The 20,204-nt window shown below is 46.1% G+C and overlaps 2 protein-coding genes across 2 annotated transcripts in view; both read left to right on the top strand.

Annotated features, from left to right (window-relative positions):
* The window catches only part of LOC105191619 (uncharacterized), an 85,455-nt gene extending 79,806 nt beyond the window's left edge, over nt 1–5,649 (top strand). Inside the window, exons 8-10 of the mRNA XM_025304153.1 lie at nt 40–726; nt 1,810–2,540; nt 2,957–5,649. Coding sequence (XP_025159938.1) covers nt 40–726; nt 1,810–2,540; nt 2,957–3,332 — 1,794 coding nt within the window. The 3' untranslated portion in view covers nt 3,333–5,649. The remainder of the gene's footprint in view (nt 1–39; nt 727–1,809; nt 2,541–2,956) is intronic.
* Nucleotides 5,650–13,618: 7,969 nt separating this feature from the next.
* On the top strand, nt 13,619–20,191 carry LOC105191635 (uncharacterized). The gene is made up of 6 exons (XM_019845291.2): nt 13,619–14,616; nt 15,052–15,197; nt 18,356–18,512; nt 19,066–19,204; nt 19,648–19,823; nt 20,006–20,191. The coding sequence occupies exons 1-6, from the start codon at nt 14,523–14,525 to the stop codon at nt 20,095–20,097; spliced, it is 804 nt and encodes a 267-aa protein (XP_019700850.2). The 5' UTR covers nt 13,619–14,522; the 3' UTR covers nt 20,098–20,191.
* The last annotated feature ends 13 nt before the right edge of the window (nt 20,192–20,204 follow it).

Here is a 20,204-nt window from a genome sequence, read left to right as displayed (position 1 = left end):
CTGGACGCACGACCGTCATGGCGCGCGACCATTTTGCAGAACGTCACGCTGATGGGACAGTTCTGCAAGGACGACGTACCACGGCTCTGCGATCACAGTCTACTGCGCAACAGCAGCCGGCACACGCGGCCGTGCAGCCTCGCGGAGAGCTACGTGTCGAGCGGCAGGGACCTCACCCTGGAGCACATACTGCGCCAGGGTAGCGCGCTCTATCCCATCAGCTTCGTGCTCCGCTACGAGTTCGTGCACGAGGCGATCTCGTGCAACCACGTGTTCGCCTCGTCGTCCTCGTCGATCTCGCCCGCGTCTTCCGCCTCGTCCCTGTCGTCCTTGTCGTCGTCGTCATCGTCGTCCTCGTCGTCGTCGTCGTCGTCGTCGTCGTCGTCGTCGTCCTCGTCCTCGTCCTCCTCCTCATCCTCCTCGTCCTCCTCCTCATCCTCATCCTCGTTGTCGCTCAACGCTGGCAAATTCGCGTCGCCCAAAAGCGTGTTCTTCTACGGCCGCGGTGGCGCGCAGAATCTCAGCTGCGTGTACAGATTCGAGGCCGATCCCGACCACAGGATAGAGCTGTCCTTCGCCAGGGCGTCCTTCGGCGGCAAGAGATGCGCGTCCTACGTGGACCCACTGGTGAACCGTTGGACCTGCGACCGGCGCATGGCGGATGTTAGGAAGTTCGGCCTGGCGGACCTCGTCGTCGCGGAGTATCCTTGGCAAGGAGTCGAGCTCGTACGTACAGAGTCACAAGATCCTCTCGTTCTTCCCGTCAAGTCGAGTTTGTCAGACTTTTGGATTCTGATTCGTTCGATTTGTTTCGAACCCTTCGAGCCACGAATTTTTCCTTCTAACCGATTTCTATAAAACTTTGTATCCAACTTTGTTTCCTGGGTCGCTGATTACGAATCCGTTGTCAGATTTTCGAAATTCAAAATGGCGTAGAAATTTGGGTTTTTTAAAATACTCTTTTCGCTGTATTGAATCAGCCATCGTGAATTATGAAAATCTGATGATGGATTCATAATTAGCGATCCAAAAATCCCTCAATACCAATTTTTCTAGAAATTTAAGTTTTTTTTAAGTTTCCCGTCCGATTTATTGGATTGGTCATCTTGAATTTTGAAAATCTAATGATGGATTCGTAATGAGCGATCCAAAAAAACCCCAAATACCTAGTTTCACGGAAATTGGTTGAGTTTTTAATTTTATGTCCGCCATATTGGATCTGCCATTTTGAATTTCTAAAATCTGACAACGGATTCGTAATCAGCGCCCCAAAAAAATCCCTGCATATCAATTCCCAAATAAAAATAGTTAATTCTTCGCCTTGACATACATTTATTCTGAAAAACATTTTATTGTGCGTACTCATTTACTATTAGCAATAATAAATTTAAAGAACTTACAAGTAATCAAGTAATTATTTTACACTAGTTAGGGTCTTAAGAAGCTAGAAAATATAATTGCTAAGAAATCGATCATTAAAACTGCTCATAAAATATAAAAAACTGACGGAATATAAGTGGGTCTTTGGTCTTTGTCCGCCTGCGCCACAAAGGTTTAACACGTTTCCGAATTTCGCGGTGGTTAGCGACGCGCGGTGAGGGACACCGAGTCTTGCTAGGAAGTCACGTATAAGATGTTATCAGTCGCATTTGAGGAATCAGTTGCTCAATAATGGCAAGGTCACTTGCATAGTCGCGATGTCGGTTCGAGAGCGTATTCCTGTGGAGTGAAAAAAGCTCCGGATTCTGCTTAAATTGCTTCTCCGACTCCGAAAGTATCCACAAGGTCGTTGTAATATCTCACCGACAGGCTCGCGACTGCCTGTGCTCGAACGTGACCGACAAGATCGTCGTGCGGACGCTGACGTCGAACGTGGTGGAAGTGAGATTCACCGTCACGCTCATGAACGTCACCCAAGACTACCGGGACTTCTTCTTCGACGGAGAGTACCGCTTCGTGCCCGTGGGCGCGGAGTCCAACGAGCACGGTTGCTCCACGAGGCTGGAGGAGCGACGGCTCCGTGGCACCAGCGGCGAGATCTCCCTCAGGAGCCCGTTGCCACGCGTGATCCCCGGTGTGGCTGCGGTCGAGGAGATCCTCACGAACACGGAGGACCTCACGGCTACGCAGTGCGTGAACGAGCCGTGGCTGATCGAGCCCGAGGACGCGCGCATCAATTTCCTGTACTTGAGGACCGCCGGCTACAGCATCACCTTGGACAACGTCGAGGACTGCACGACCTTGAACCGAATCGTCGTGTACTCGGCCGCGAACACGAAGGACCGCAACGTCATCTGCCCGGAGGGCGGCGTCGATACCGCCAAGACCGTCGACTTCTTCTCCGGCGGCTGGAATTACAGCGCCGTGAACGTGAGCGTGGCGATGGCGCAGCACTCCCGCAGCTTCGTCGTGGAGTTCCTGCAGCGGGAGCCCGGCTTCTACGCGGTCACGTGGATCGCGATCTCCAAGCGGTCTCCGGCCGCGTCCAACTTGGGCGCCAACGCGTTCACCATATTGCCCGCGGAGGACTGCCCATACAGGTTGGTTCTGCGGTTTTTGTAATATAAAATTACCAAATGAGAAGGAGGGAGAGAGAGTGAATATCTTTAAAATCGAAAATTTAACTCAAAGCTTGATTTAACTTGGAATTTGGAATAAAAAGTCAGCTTTTTCTAATACTCTCTCTTTCCACTTCCAAATATTTATATCTTTTATTGTTTTGTATATTTTTACTTTTATATGTGCTTTTATCATTGTGTATATTCCTATTTTTTTTATATATTTATATATGTTTATAATATCAGATTATTCTATTCAATGAAAAGAAGTATCTCATAAATGAAATACTAGTCGCGAACGGTAGAAAGCGGTAGAAACTTATCATTCCCATCTGAGAGAGAATCGATATCTCCGTTTCTAATATTCTCATTCTTCCTCGTGTGTTCTCGGCCGTCAGGTGTCCGGAGATCCAAGCGTGCATCAGCTCAGTCCTGTGGTGCGACGGCGTGCGTCACTGTCCGTCGGGCTTCGACGAGGAAGAGGCCAACTGCTCGTACCGTTTCGGCGTGACGTTGCTGTACGTCGCGGTGGGCGCTGGTGCTCTTGGTATATTCCTGATCCTCTTGCTGGCCACCGGTTGTCTCAAGTACTGCCTCTACCGACACAAGGCGCGCAAAAAGAAGAAGAACGTCGCCCTGAACGTCAATCATCTCCACGTGAATCACACCCATCACAACAACGGCTTGACCGGTAGCCGGCTGAGCGGACGCTACAACCTAACCACGCCCCAGGAGATGTACATGGAGAATTACGGGAAGGACAGTATTTGTTGACAATACGCCATTGCCAATATCGAGACCACCGTGTGAATAGTCATGATTTTTAATGCCTACCTCGCTCTGGCCCTCCCTCACACACCGACCCCCAACCCCCACCACTAACCCCCTCGTCTAACCATCCCCCATCCCCCCATCCATCTATCGGATGATGACCGGTGAACGGACCGGAGTGTACGGCAGCCAGACACTCCCATCCTGAAAAAAGGCACACACATTTGACATACAAGGTTCAAAGGTGACGACCATCGTCAGACACAACGTACACACTCATATACACTTACGCGCACACAATACACACATTATACATACATACTCTCGCAGTAATCGTACGAAATCCCGTAGAATATAGACCCGAAGCACATAGAAGCGAGCGCACGCGAGAAAGACGCGCGTCAGCTCGGTGGACCTCGTGCGGAAGAAGAGCGGGGTTGGCGCAGGTACTCGTGGCGGTAGCGAAGAGCGAGACTACCGCGTATCCCCGTCGCGTAAAGAAGGAAGAGCGTCGAGCTTCCCTCCGCGATGGAATCGTAGCGATCGACCTTGCGTTCGCTATCGACTTGCGTACGAACGATGAGAGCTTCTTTTCGACTCTTTTCGGCCAGTATCAAGCAGCCACCAAAGCACGTCGGACGGATCGCGGCGTGGAACGCCCGCGATCCTTGCGCCGAGCGTCGAGGAGAGGAGGCGACGACGGTGGCTGCGAAGGAGGAGGAGCGCAAGAGGAGGAGAAGGTCGTGCGAATGCACCCCGTACGCTCGTGGTATATGTACATTTACGATAAACACCGCAGTATCATGGTAGGTTTAGATACACACGATTTAGGAGTAAAAAGATACGCGCGAGTGGACGCAGAGCGGCGAGAATTGGCGTTTCACGTGTATACAAAATGCTTCTGAAGACGTAGAGGGTACGCTGTTTCCGTTGAGTGCACTTCTTGTCGCTCGCAGCCGGCGTAGTAGTCGGCGATCGAGGCGATCGGGAATGTATCGTGAACGCGCACGCGACGCGGGGCATCCGACGATGAAGGTAACGAGACAGAAGGAGAAGTCCCCCCCCCGGATGGTTGACGCGCGAACGACGCGAGGTGCCGAATCTCTCTCGAACTCGCGAGCTCGCGGCGTCGAGCGTTCGCGCCTTGCCATGCCGAACAAGAGAACAAGTCCGACTCGTCCGATCGCGGACGCAGCAATCGCAAGAGATTCACGCGAAAGAGAGAGAGAGAGAGAGAGAGAGAGAGAGAGTTGCTGACACTTGCTGAGGTTCGCAATGTCGAGGCCCACCCGTGGACGTGGACGTTTTCGCGCGTAATCTACCCCGTTACGTCACCCCGTCACGACCAAGTTCTGCGCTTCACTCGTCCGACTGTCTCGATCTTTTCACATTCACGAAACCTGTTCTCCACGTCGACCCGATGATCGATTCTTTCTTTCCTTCCTTCTTTCTTTATTCTCTTGTTCCTTTCTTTCTCGCTTGCTTGCTTTCTCTTCTTTGACATTTTCTTTTCGCGTTGTCCAACGACTGCCGGCTACTTAAACTTCCATAGGTGATTCACGGAGAGGACGCTATAATACGTAACACGTAGATAACACTCGCATAGTCTAAGCTCGGTATCGAAATGCGCATGGCTCGAATGAGGCTTAAGTACCCATGTGTGACTAACTAATTGAATGCCGAAGAAGCGTATACATCGTAATCCAGTTACGAATGTGTGTGTTTGAGCAAAAGTATATACATACACAAACACATCTATAGACATATGACACACACATAACACACACGCGCATGCGCGCGCGCGCGCGCGGAAATACATATACGTGCGCACGAGAGTTTCTCTACGCGTTAGCCTATTATATACACTCGTGCAATGTATGGCAAAGCGCGTATCTAACGTACGTCTGTATGCTGTGATAGAGGTAAACGTATCAACAATCGGAAATAAATCTCTCGCGTGAACTCACGTTCAAATATGCGCATTTTCAGAGCCAAGGCCACGACCGAAGGCCAAGCGCGAAAAGCCTCTCAACGCTCACCCTCGACGACGTCGATATCTTAACGCGGTCAAACGTGTCGCTCTTAGGTCACATTACGTGTTCATAGAAAGGTACGCGATACATGGTGCAAGATTCAAGATATGTCTTGAGAGAGAATAAGGGAGAGAGAGAGAGAGAGAGAGAGAGAGAGAGAGGGGGAGAGAGGTAAAGGAAAAAAGAGAGAAAGAGATTCGAACGAAATTGAACGAGGCGAATTTATATTGAGCCATCGGACGAAATAACGATGTTAGTCTCGGCAAAATGTGGAAGTTAATGGACTTGACACAAATCATCAATTAAAGCGGGAGAAAATATTCGACTCTGCTCGGGAACGCCGACTTCACAGCGAACGGTTTTACATCGCGCATCTCCCGCACCATCGAAATGTTGCTTACCACGTCGTACGTGAAGAGAGCATTGTGCATTACGCAATAACGAGCTATTATCCCAACTTAATGCCGCGGATGTTTATTTTCTGTCATTTTTGCTGATCAAGGACTTGGTCCGGAATTGTATTCGAGACTCTTCACTGGTCCCGCAAAAAGCTTCGAGTTCGACGGAATCTGCAGGATTATTATTGCGGCACAACAATTTCGACTCGTGAATGTCTCTCGTCTATTTCCGGAGCGAATTCGCTCACGCCGTTATTCCTACCGATGGCTCGCACATTGTGCAATTTTATAAGAAGACAACAATCAACGCGTTCAGACTTGCCCGCTGTTCTCAGTGTCCTTTTTTAAGCGCCGATTGATATAGCCCACTCCGAGTGATACACCCCTCCGTACTTTTCTAAACTTGTACACAACCCGCGTCACGTAATATTTCTCCGCAGACACGCGTGGATCGCATTAAGGTCTCTCCTCCGTCGGCCCCACGAATCGCTCCGTGAATAATTCGCTGCCCGAGAAACGGTCTACCTATGCGAATACTGCCGCAGCTATCGTTTATTTTTCGAGTTTTGTAAGTCTCTTTCTATCTGTAGCCGAATGCGAAAGCTGTTCGAGAAAAAGAGAGAGCGAGAGAGAGAGAGAGAGTGTATGTGTGTGAGTGTGCGTGTGGGTGTGCGTGTGCACTACGACGTTCTATACGCTGTAAAACGCGCAAGGAATCCAAAATGCGAATATAACACATATACTAGCGAATAACGTATAGCCGCGCCATCGGAAGCGAGAGGTGCGCGCACGCCAAACTCGATGTGTTAATCGCGCGATTGCAATATTAAAAAGACACGTTAAAATTTAACTCTAACATATCGAAGGTTCGAAATTAATTTAAGCGCGCCTCCATCTACTTACCTTGTAGCGAGACTGAAGTAGCGATCACGTTTTTCACTAACGCGAGGCGGGCTCCTTTGGAAAAAAAGAAAAGAACGAGAGAGAGAGAGAGAGAGAGAGAGAAAGGAAAGATTCTCCTGACTCTTCTTTTTTACATGAAGTTACTTCGCCGAGACACGAGGAAGATGAAGAGAGAAAAAGAAAACGCAAAGGAGACAGAGAGAGAGAGAGAGAGAGAGAGAGAGAGAGAGAGAGAGAGAGAGAGAGAGAGAGAGAGAGAGAGAGAGTGAGGGAGAGAGAGAGAAGAGAAACCGTTTGTCGCGGAATTTTTTATATAACTTCGAGCCGATACGCTCGGTTCTTGCAGTTCACGATAAAGCTGTCTATAAATAAACAAACAGACGCGAAAGATGGAGAGTCTGTTGCCCTCTCGGCGACGAAACCGACGTAATAAATATTGCGGGGCACATCGTTATTTTCATTCGCAAGGGACGGCGACGGTTCATATTAACGTGCGTATCTTCCTTGGCGCGCGAACGCCGCGGTCTTTAAAAAGTAGGACGCGGCACGCGTGCAGAGTCATTCATTCTCTGTCTCGGAATCGCGAAACGGCACCGTGTGTTCGGCCTCACCGACGGAACGGAAGGAGGATCCGTCGCGTGTGTGGAGCGTTCGCACTCCGAGGACCGCTAATTATTATGCAAGGGCGCGCGAGTTTTCGCGCGATCGCCGCGTCGCGCTCGATCGAGAGGATGCGTCCCTACGATACGAAGGAAAAAAAGAAAAAAAGCTATAGTAATATGCATGTATGTAAGAGAACGTACACGAAAAAAAATGCCGTAGCACAAACCAGACTCGCACACACGTAGCTAACTGAAAAAGTAAAAGGAAAAAAAAAATTACAGAAGACAGTGGATGGTAAGAATATTGAATCAAAGAGGCCTTGATTCAACGACGTTTCTAAGCAAGTATTACGCGTTACACGATGTATTGTAATCCCGTGTTTATAATTTTAATAAAATACCATCGCGTTAAAGAAACCCAGCAGATCAGCCGTGTCGCAGGTGCGTTATTGATTCATCATCATCATCATCATCATCATCGTCATCGTCATCGTCGTCATCGTTGTCGTTGTCGTCGTCGTTGTCGTTATCATCATCGTCAACATCATTGTTTTCCGTCTCGACCGAACTCTATGAGTTTCTTCTTCTTCCCTCGAGGTAGGTCCAGACTTGTGTTGTATCACCGTATCGTATCATGATCGCGTATCGTAATCAGCCAAGTGTGGACGGGACATTGTATCGTGTCTGCGTATCAAGATAATACGGCAGGAACGAAACGACTGTGATCGACTTGTAGTCGGTATTGTTGGTGGGTGCTCCGCTGCGGCGGAAGCACCTATTAATCGAAAATACTTATGGCGATAATTGTGGCGATAATGATGATGAAGATATTCTATCTTCTTTCTGCACTGCTCAGCCGATCTTCCGGTGTCACGTGTCGGGTTGCCAGATGCAAAATGACTATTTCCGGGACATTTTTTAGACGACGATTGAAAAATAGGTTGTTAGAGAATTGTAGTTCAATTTGAGAGATAGAGAGGTAAGACGGTTAAAAGATGTCGTTGCGTAGTCGCAATAAATAAATATATGAATTAGGTATCAGCAGAGAGAAGTGTAGATATAAACCGTACGATTGACTTTTTTCTTTTACTATACAAATGGCTTACTTGACATCAATATTCTCAGATGGCACGTCCAATCTTTTGGCCTTACAAATCCCGATGATTACTCTCACATTTCTCTCTAGTACCAGTTAAAAACATGAATATTATGATTATAATTTTATTTAAATTCTAATTTTTCGGGACAAAAGACTGAAATTCTGAGACACGAAACAAACTTCAAAATTTTTCGGGACAATCCCGGAAAATCCCGGCTATCTGATAACCCCAGTCACGTACGATTTCCTCCCATGCATCATTTCTCCTTAATCTATTAAAATGATGGGGATCGCTGGATCCCAAAGAGTACTTTTTTGTTTATAAAAATCTGTTAATTCTATCACTTTCTCTTGTGACCACTCCATCAACCATGATCGCAAGATACGAAGTGATACAACTGAATAAAACGAGAGATCCCATGTTGGCAGATCGATGCAGGATCTGGACAGGATAAGTCACGTCTGCACTCATTGCATCCGTATCACGTATCATTTCTTTCATGTTCGCCGAAATACCGACTAGAGATGTGCGAATCAAGATTTTTTATGTCGAATCGAATCGAATCGAATCGAATCTCATTTTTTAAATTCGAATTCGAATCGAATCAAATCTATGAAATTTCACTTGAATTCGAATCGAATCGAATGAAATCGAATCGAATTATTAAAAAATTTAACATGACTATTAAACATGCAAATAATGATGGAAGATTTTAATATGAAAGGAAATATCGATATTGTAATATCATCTTAAAGTAAAATATATATTTAAATAATTAAAGTAATTTATAATTAAGTGTTAATTATAAGTTAAGTTAATTACAAGTTAAGGATTCAAACATACAAGCCCAGACATACGGCCCGTTTTGTAGCTGATGCACGCAATCGATGATGTATTTCATTCCTATTCGAATTATTCGGATTCGAATCATAGGGATTCGGATTCGAATTCGAATAGTTCGCACATCTCTAATACCGACCAAGTCGATGGTACTCCTAGCGTGTCTACGTTTCATTTCTTGGATGTTTCAGCGAAAAACCGACTTCAAGTCGATCGTACCTGCGTATCACCTTGATACACAGATACAATACGCAAAAACGACACAGTGTCCCATTCACTCTTGCCGATTATGATACGATGCGAGGATGCGACACAAGTTTGGATGTGGTTTACGGCATCTCATTCACATTTGGCCGATCATGATACGCAATTATGAAACGATATGATGATACGACACAAATCTGGAGCCACCTTTACGTGCTCTCACTCGCGAGGGAGAATAGCAGCACGTACAGATGAAAAACGCGATCGAGTGGCCGGAATGTTCGTGGGATCAATCTGATGATTCAACGTCATTAGCTGGCCTAAAATACGAGTCTCGACTTATATTCCGATCATCTTGTACTTTGGTTTCTTCGTGTTTTCTCCCCCCAGCAAGCCAGCGAACCGAACGCGCGGTTATCTCACGGAAAAAACAACAGATGAGGTTGCGCGTGTACGCAGTGAATACAAAGCACCAATCAACAGTAACATTACATCGATGCTGTAGCTTCCTATTCGACAATGTAACTGTTTACTTACAAACATGCTGTATGGGACTTATATTGTTCAATGAGAAATGGTAACATTGATGTAACACTATTGTGTTAGTTAGCTTCTTCACCAAGTATAATCCTAACAAATAACACTACCCAACTGTCACTCACCAATCGGAATGAAACTTTGCTCTCTTGTAAAGCATTGAAAAATATTGAAAATCCGTTTTTTTATTTTTCCTCAAAATGCTTTCTAACCCCTTGACTGTCGGAGGCAAATTGTACCTTGTGGAACAAAAATGCTTTGACACAAAGTAACTCTGATGGTGATAAAGCTCGGTATTCTAAGGTTTTTTGAGTCGCTAAATCCGAATATGATATCAAAATTTATTAAATTCAAAATGGCGAATCCAAAATATGGCGGACACCAATTTAAAAAAATCAATATATTTTCATAAAACTCGGTATCCTGGGGTTTTTCGGATCGCTGAATCGGAATATGATATCAAAATTACAAAATTAGGACACCAAGTTTTATAAAAACATGTTGATTTTTCGAAATTGGTGTCAACCAAGCACGTTGGATCCGCCATTTTCAGTTTTGAAATTTTGATATATTCGGATTCAGCAATCCAAAAAATCTTAGAATACCGAGTTTTATGACCATCAGAGTTACTTTGTGCCAACGCATTTTTGGTCCATAAGGTACAATTTGCCTCCGATAGTCAAGGGGTTGGAAAGCGTTTTGAGGAAAAATAAAAAAAACAGATTTTTCAATGCTTTATAAGAGTGCAAAGTTTCATTCCGATTGGTGAGTGACAGTTGGGTAGTGTTACTTGTAAGATATGTACATTCGTTATCGAGGAACGAAGACGAGCGGAGAAACGTCGTGTCTGTATAATGAGAATTGAACCGAATTGAATTAACAAGTTATTTTTCACAGTGGCTTCCGGAAAACCGCTTGAACGCGTCTCTTCTCAGATGCAGCTTGGCATGCAGGGAACATGCTATGAAAGGAAGTTCTGGAAATCTTTTTTATCGGAGTTTTTAAGAAACGAGCTCCCTCATCGGACCACCGAACCGTGCATTCCAAACTGCACAGAGGAATCGTGTTCAAACTTCTGAACCCTTCTGAAGCTCAGTGTACACAATTCACTGTGTAAAGGACGCGTAGCGTAGAAGTCGATACAGACGTATTTCTCCTCCCGTATCGTCCGGCCGAACTTTCCCGGCAAGATTTCGTCCATCGCGAAGGTCCTTTTGCAATCGCGAGGATAAAGCACGGGTAAAACGCCCGGGGAGCGGGCGGTCCTCCGGGAGTCTCTGTCATCCATATTCCAGCCCTAATTCAAGTTTATAAATCCGCGTCGTCGCCGCGCGTCTCGCGAAATCTTCCACCTTCGACCTCACGAGCTCCACTCTGTCGAGCGATACATCTCCGTGTGGTGGATTTTTTTATACACGAAAGTGTTACGACGCGCGCGTCGAGAGAGACAGAGAGAGGGGAGAATAAAAGCGGCGCTAATTTACGACACAGAGAAGACAGCGCGGAGAACGATCTCTTTTTTCTTCTTCCCCCGCGACGGCATTATTATTCGCGTGACGTGTGTTCGTTTTTGCAGCTCTTTACCAGCACTTCGCGCGCGCGCAACACGTATGAATAAAGATATTACAATACTCTCGCTTCCGTGCGAGCAAGAAGCTCGCGGTATGAGCGCATATATACCCACACAGAGGCATACGAATAAACAGGAATATTTACATCTATCTGCAAAAGCAAACGCTCCGAGAACGCAATCAAGCCGCTCGATAATTTCCTCCTTTTCTCCCCGGGAGGGAAAAAGAGAGAAAGAGATCTCCAAGAATTCTCTCTCTTTCTCTCTCTCTCTCTCTCTCTCTCTCTTCTCTTCTCCCCCTCTTCCTCTCTCTCCCTCTTGCGTTTCGCTCTCCTCGGTAAGTATCGACACATTACTGTGTATCGCGCGAATATATTCGTCCGGGAAGATCCGTCGAAGCGACAGATCAGTGTCAAACGCGAAGTCAAATGGCTCGTGATAAAAGCGGCTAATTATTCATACGAGAATGTAAAATACGACTTTCACGCGCGATTTAACTTTAAAATAAACGCTTTTATCTCCGCGCATACACACGCGCGCGCGCGCGCGCTCTTCGGCGGGACGAAAGGGGTGCGCGGTAGGAAGGGTCAAGGGGGATTTCACTAAGAGAGCAGCTTTTCGAGCGTGTCGAGATCGCTTTTATTCATACAACCCGATAAATTCATACTGCATAAGACATACGCGCATTGTATTGCACGTATCGCATTGTCGCGACATCACGGCATCGACATCGACGTTGACGTCGCTCGCCCGCTACTACGATGTTCGGCTCTTTTCCCGACGTTCCTCCGCCACCTGTCAATTTTCCGCCGGGGGAGCATGCAGGGGGGCAGGGGAGGAAGAAACGTCATTGTCTCATAACCTGACAGATTTATTATCGCGCACTGCACGTCTCGCTCCTTGAAATATTCATCGCGTCGCGTCGCGTCCAATACAGCGTACTCGCGAGACGACGATCACAACGACGACGACGACGACGACGACGACGACGACGACGACGACGACGAGGACGAGAAGGAAGAAGGACGGATCCTGCGTGTCGAATGTCCAGAGGAAGTGCGCCGTGCGCCGACGCGACGCCGCAGCGCGACAAGTTGGAACCGCCGCGGTCGCTGCAAGATGTCGAGGACGCGGAGATGATTTGGGACATGATCGCCAAGCGATTCCCGAACGCGGCGCCGTTGCTCTGCGAGATGGAGACAGTGATCGAACGCGCGGAGGACCTGCTGCAGCAGCTCCGAGCGGCGCCTTGTGCTCAAGGTCAAGTTGGTACGCGATGTCTCCATCGAGGATCCCCCGAGCCGAGAACCGGGAGGATCCTCCCGTCGTGCGGCACTGCGGTCGCCCGCAGCGCGTTTAATCTCGCGACGGGGAAGTTTTTGTAATTTAATTTAATTCCGCGCTCCTCAAGTATCGGCTCTCGAGCGTGAAATTAATGGTTGCAAAAGCGCGATTCCGCGAGTCGTACATCAGGAAGATCCTTTCGTCGCGCTATCACGGCGCGTCGCGAGATCTGCAGACGGCGATCTCTCGAAGCGCGCTTAATCTCGCGCGATGGAAGGAGAAAAATTTTCATTTTTAATTCAATTTACTTCCGCGCTTTTCGAGTATCGGCTGCCGAGCGTGAAATTAATGGCTACGATAGCGCGATCGAATTATGCAAACAGCCACGCGCGCGCGTGGCTACAATCAGCCGTGCTAACTCGATTGTAATTATCACGCTATCAAACAGTGTACGTTTATTATATTGTACGACGGAAAACAATGATTTACTCACCGGGGAGAGAGTTTGTCTTTCGCGGGGACGTGATATATTCGCGAACAGCGAGCGTTTGTCACCGCGATCGAATCGTGGTTTCGTCGGCCGAATCATCGTCCGCGATGATCTTTTGTTTGATTTCGCCGATGAAGCGCGTAATTTAATAGGGTAATTTTATTTGCGGGAATTTATGTCGCGCGAATTCTCCTCTCGTCGGGCCCACCGCTCAGCCGGTCAGCTTGCGTCCTCATTTATAACGCGCTATTGTTCGTCAAGCTATGAACGCTTGTTAATTTGACTTTTCAATAATTTAATCTCAATTCCCGAGCAAATGTCGGCTCAGCCGAGAAGAGTTCGGTTCGATTTTCAGCTTTCTTCGACGGCGGGCCAACTTTTACAACGAAAATGTTGTCACTACTCGATGGCGATTGTTCGCTTGATGAATTTGTCTCTCTATCGGAATGCAACAAAAAGCTCAATTTTCCAGACGGAGAATGTCATGCTTCACTCGGAGAAACCGAGCTCTCCTCTCTGATCGACTCGATATATCCTCGCCGACAATCTTCAAAAATTTACTACGTCGTAGTATCACTTAATCCGAGCTAGTTGACGGGGCGCGTGACTCTCGCTCGACATTGCAGACACGTCTGGCTCGTTTCACACTCCGGATTCGCAGGAGTCCAACACGACGATCTCGATGGTCTCCGACATGGAGGAAACCGAGGAAACGAACGTACGTTGAACGAACCGCGCCGAGCCGAGTCAAGGCCCGTCACTCGCTCCTTATCATCGTGTGTGTTCTCGTGTTAGCGGAAATGAAAAAAATACATTCTCCAAGGTGGCGGACCAGGTAGGCGCTGAGCAGGCGGTCGAGAGGGGGGCGCCGGAGGAGGCGCGAGTCACGGTGCACGTTCGACGTGATCAGCAAGACCGGCAGGTGGAGGAACATCCGGACGTGGGATATCATTTGAATTCAGCGATGAGGCTCGATGAGGTCGTTCAACATTTCAAAACGAGTTCGACGAAGTGTCAGAGCTCCCAGGGGGAATCAGACGCGAATGTAACAGATAGCGGCGACAAACGAATCGACGCCGGTTCCGACGAAAGTGAGTGATGCGTCGCTTGCAGACGGGTATGAGACAAGGAAGGAAGAGAAAGGAGCGGAGGGAGCGGCAGCACTTCGCGCGCAGAGACTTCGCACTTTATTAAGATCGTCCGGATGTGATTCATTAGGACTGGCGGAGACGATGGCGGAGAAGAGCAGCTTAGAGGGCTGGACGAAAGCGGTTGATAACGCGCTGCGGCAGTGGCGCGACGACGTGGAAAATGTCGATGCGTCCGGTATGTGCGGGACGTTTTCTCTCGAGTCTCGCGATTCCAAGTTTTGTTTGTGCGAAATATCATTTGCGCCAATGGCTAATTTGCAATTAGATTCAAATTTATAATTTATGAACGCATTTGTTTGTTATTCGTAATTAGATTTGCATCATAAGCTACCATCTAAACCCATGGTTGAATCTATTCATAATTCATAATTACATTAAATTATAATATAATGTACAATTAGATCCCAATTAGACACACAATTAGATGTGTATACATGTATAATTTAATTCTAGTCGCACATTTATATTATAAATTTTCAATATAAATTTTTGTTACATATAAATTTAAATTAGATCAAGTCCTGGTATTTAGCGACAGCTCTTACTACCTGTCATTCTTACCGGTTGTTCAAACGGCCTCCGAAATATCGTTCTCTGCTTGTCGGTGCAGGCGATAACAATTTGGAAACTCGACCGGACGTAGACGGAAACACGGACGATCGTACGTCGGCGATCCCCAATGACGGCGGATGTGAAAAGACCACTCGCCAGTCCTGTGAACCTAACGATGTGAAAGTCACGAAAAGCGGTTTGCAGGTATATACGTACGTTCGCACATCATCCGATTTATCATTTGAGCTACATATTTTAGAAAATACTTGACCGATATTCATGAAACTTGGTGTAAAGGGGTTTTGTGCAATGTTCTTTTCGAGTTTAGAGCCAAAAATTCAAAATTCACAATTGCAGACCAAATATGGCCGCCGCAAAACATTTTGACAATGCAAATATTGTTCCAAATCTATGGTTATATTACAAGGGAATTTGAAGGCGCTCTTTTCAATTCTGTAGAGAAAAACTCAAAATTCAAGATAACGGATCGAATACGGCTACCGTTGAAATGGTGAGAAATAGAAATATAATTCAATATTCATGAAACAGAGTTTTTGGTGATGATGTTTTATAATGTAAAATCAAAAATCCGAAATTCAAGCTGACAGATGCAATGTGTGGTCTGAAAATGCAAATGTTGTTTGAAACTCATGAAATTCATATTACAAGGATTTTTGTGATGTTCTCCTCGAATTTAGGAATTTAATTTAAGAAGAATAATCATACACTAATGAATTAAGAAACGTACTGGCTCAAGAATATCCAGTTTCGCTTTTCTCGGAGCTCATTAGTGCCACATAAACATATTGTTAGTAGCAGACTTAAATCCTATATTTAAACTATGTAGAATAAGAAAATATTGGGGACTTGAATAAGTTCTCGCTGTTTCCCGACAGATGATGTCATCTTAGCCTTTTTGGATCGGGCAATACTATAGTCAACTTCATCGTGAAGTTCCATCACCGAGGCTCGAGGTGACAGTATATGTTATTCCGTCGAAGCGTAAACAACATATTTTTTCATAGCGTTAAACATGTCGAATTTCGTGCCAAAAAAAAAATATTTGCGGGGAATTCTACTGCATTACTTTTTTCAAAAAAAATCTGCAGCTGAAACACATAGAATTCTTGTGGAGACTTACGGCGACTTACGGCTCTGTCGGAAACAACATGCAGAGATTGGTTTAGACACTTTAAAAATAACGATTTTGATGTTGAAGATAAAGAACACTCTGGCGCACCGAAAAAGTTTGAAGACGAAGGATTGGAAGCATCATTACTCGATGAAGACCCATGTCAGGCGCAAAATGAACTTGCAGAATCATTAGGAGTTGATCACACAACAGTTGCCAAACGTTTAAAAGCATTAGGAATGCAATCAAAAGCAAGGAAATTGGGTGCCGTACGAATTGAAGCCGAGAGACGTCGAATGGAGTTTTTTCAGCTGCTCCAACGGCAGAAAAGGAAAGGTTTTTTGCATCGTATCGTGACTGCGCGATGAAAAGTGGATACACTACGATAACCCGAAGCGTAAAAAATCGTGGGGTAAGCCCGGCCATGCATCAACATCGACGGCAAAGCCGAATATCCATGGTTCCAGGCTCATGCTCTGTATTTGGTGGGATCAGCTGGGTGTAGTATATTATGAGCTCCTCAAACCCAATGAAACCGTCACGGGAGATCGCTATCGATTACAATTGATGCGCTTGAGCCGAGCATTGAAGGAAAAAAGGGTCGCAATACGAGAAGAGACACGACAAAGTAATTTTGCAGCATGACAACGTTCGGCCACATGTTGCAAAACCGGTCAAAACCTACTTGGAAACGCGCAAATGGGAAGTCCTACCCCACCCACGGCGGGTATACGGTGAATACGGCATTCACCGGACATTGCTCCTTCCGATTACCACTTGTTCCGATCGATGACTCATGGCCTGGCTGAGCAGCACTTTCATTCTTATGAAGATGCCAAAAAATGGGTCGATTCGTGGATAACCTCAAAAGATGAGTCGTTCCTTCGATATGGTATTCGTATGCTGCTAGAAAGATGGGAGAAAGTAGTGGCTAGCGATGGACAGTACTCTCAATTACATATTCTTTACTAATTTTTTTAAAATAAAGCATTCATTTTCACGAGAAAACAGCGAGAACTTATTCAAGTCCCCAATATTTACATCCATTTATAACCTCTGCCATTCCTGAAGTATTGAAAACTGTATCTATTCAGTTTTCGTCGTATTTTCCTCTAATTCTGATGAAGACTGTGAAATAGTCGTTCAGATGTTGAGCGGGAATTGGGATAGCGGCTAAAAAGCGTGCCTTACCAAAAAAAAGATCAGATTAGTGTAGCAACGTGGGAACAACATCCTACAACACCGACTTTGCCCGACTTTGCAATTGCAGGTATATCCAATAATGGCATCAATTCCAGCCGTTATTGTTTTATCGACTAGCAGGTAGATAAAATACTTAACAGAATTAGAGTGCCTAAAACGTAAGCGATCTTTGAATAGAATGCCATTTAAATGCCATTTAAAGTCTACATCTATTCCGTATTTACGGTAGTTAATGTGTATAGTTTCCTTAGCTACTTCAAACTCAAAATCTCTCATTTTATTCAAGTGATCCGCATAGTAACTCCGCGTCATTTTTATTTAATATTTGCCACATGTGCATACAATTGAAGCTGAGAATCATCAAGTTGGGGAAAGAAGTCTATTTCAAGAGCCTCAATACGTTGGAAGAATACGATTTTCGTACATTGAAGTTTTCTTCTCGAACTAATAAAGAGAGGACATTGTCTCTGTTCGAAAAGCTAAGCCATCAAAAACTGATGTTTCATGAATATTAAATTATATTTCCATTTCTGACCGTTTCAACGGTAGCTGTATTCGATCCGTTATCTTGAATTTTGCGTTATTCTCTACATATGTAGCTAAAATATAAGAAGAGATTATGCGTATATGCTTCCTGTCGTCAAAGGATAAAACGAACTGAACTTTGTTCATTTTAACAATGTTCCCAACACTTCGGGATGAAATAAATGTCACTTTTCTTTCTTAAATAGTCCAAATAACAATTCTGCAGTACGTTTCCACTTTACACTTGCAGACCAAAAATGGCCTCTTTTTAACATCCCCCTTTCGTCTATTGCTCTTCAACCTTGCGCCGACATTTATTGGACGAGCTCATAGAATTCGTATGTCGACAGCGCGTAACGAACACATTACTGCTAGCAAACATTCAGCGCAAACTCCGCCGGCAGGAGAGCGATCTCATCGCATGATTTTAACCTCGACAGCTGTCACTGCTATTCGCGACACCGAAAAATTCCGTAATTTTCCTTTGCCGGAACATCCACAGGACAACGTCGCGGAGAGTTTCACGGTGACCGCGAGCCGCCGCTCGCCACTGGCCATTCTCCAGGAATACGCGAAGCGGTGCAAGGTGTCAATCAAATACCAGTGCAAGCCAAAGCCGAATCTGTATGTGATCAACGGTGACCTTTGCGGATTCAGCGGTAACGCTTTATGTACACAACGGGCCGCTACGTAACAAGTGGGCTAAGCCGCACGTTATCACTTGTTACGTTAAGCTCGTCAAATATCTCGCCTCCTCGCGCGCGCGCGTCTATCGTGGTGCTTCTGTTTAACCCTTTGATGCATGGTGATAACTACCTACATTATCACCTAAACTTCTTTACTTTTTGCCCGTTTATTATCTAATTAACGCATTTAGATCGGTTTTTTGGCATTTTTCTGCTATCTTAGGGATAGAAGAATATAAAAAAATAGTTTATGAGGACATGTTATTTATTGGAAAAGTTTTATAAATAAACAAAGAGCAAAAAAACCCATTTTTTTCGCGATCAGCGACCCACAAAACCAAATGGTGTATACCAAATTTCATAAATAACGGATCAACAAAAAAATGTATGCTTCAAAGGGTTAATATTCCCTCGAACGTCGTAAGTTCTTGCGTAACTCGCCGTTCCGCGACACCGCGAGACCGCGAGACCGCGAGAGCGCGTAACGCTTCCTCGTTCAATGAACGCTACTTGGATAATGTGCCAGCGATGTCTTGCGCCGCGACTCAGGCTCTGGCCAAGAGCGAATTGGCAGCGAAAATATTGTGGATGGTGGCCGAGCGTCAGATGGATGGCCCGAAACTCTTGTCGTCCGCCTGCGGATTATCGGATCTCTCGCGGGAGGAGTAAGTACTCTCGCGGCGAGAGAGCGACGCGGTGAAAGCGGAGCGCGAATTTTCGCGACCTCTCGACCTGCACCGACCCTGCACCGAGAGAAAAGAGAGAAAAGAGAGATGGTTGATGCTGCTGAAACTGTAGTAGATTTTTCGGCCGCAATTGTACACCCCCTCTTGCGTTGTTTCAACAAAAATGTAGCTGGCGGTTATTATCGCCAACGTTATCGTGACACTTGCTCCGCGAAAGGAGCTCTGACATAGAGTTCCAAATAGCAGACATCTTTCTCTCGGTGTGTGCGCGAAGAGACATTCCTCGTCGGCGAGCAGGCAATCAGGTCGTGACTCGTGTCGTGAAAATTCGAGCTCGCGTCTCGAGGAAGACTCTCGTCCAAAAGTCAGCCCGCTCTCCGTTCTCTGATCCTTCAATCCGCCTCTGCTGTTCCCTTCGTCAGGATGTTGGAGATAATAGCGTTTAATCAGGACAAGCTGAAGAACGCGTGGCAGAAGGTCTTCAAGTTCTGCCTCGAGAGAGGAAAGCCCGCTCCGGAATACACGATTTGCAACTCGACGACGAATCAAGGATTCGTCTACACGGCTCAGTGCATGGCTTTGGGTTACGTCGGGATCGGTACGTTATCCTTTCTCGTCGTCACGAATTTTCTAAGAAGAATCGCCGCAAAATGTCGTGTGTATGTGTGTGTGTGCGCGAGGAAAATATCGACATTCTCTCCGATTTCATTTATTATCCTTACGTTTCGCGTGTATTAGCGGATTTGCAGGAATAATAACGTATCCTACGATACCTTTTAGGACAAGGTTTGAGGAAAGACAGCGCCAAGATCGCGGCCGCCGAAAACTTATATCGACGATACATCCTCAAAATGGAGGAACAGATGACGTGAGCCGACGAGAGGCTCGCGCGTTTTGGCGCCATTTATCCGAGTGCACTACAATCTACATTTTTTACCCGTTCCTTCTACGGTGAGAAAAATTTCAATAAACATCGACA

The sequence above is a fragment of the Harpegnathos saltator genome, unplaced genomic scaffold (assembly GCF_003227715.2).
Source record: "Harpegnathos saltator strain DR-91 unplaced genomic scaffold, Hsal_v8.6 scaffold59, whole genome shotgun sequence".
In the NCBI taxonomy this organism is placed as follows: domain Eukaryota; kingdom Metazoa; phylum Arthropoda; class Insecta; order Hymenoptera; family Formicidae; genus Harpegnathos; species Harpegnathos saltator.
The sequence above is the reverse complement of the archived record's forward strand: the minus strand, read 5'-3'. Positions and strand labels throughout refer to the sequence as shown.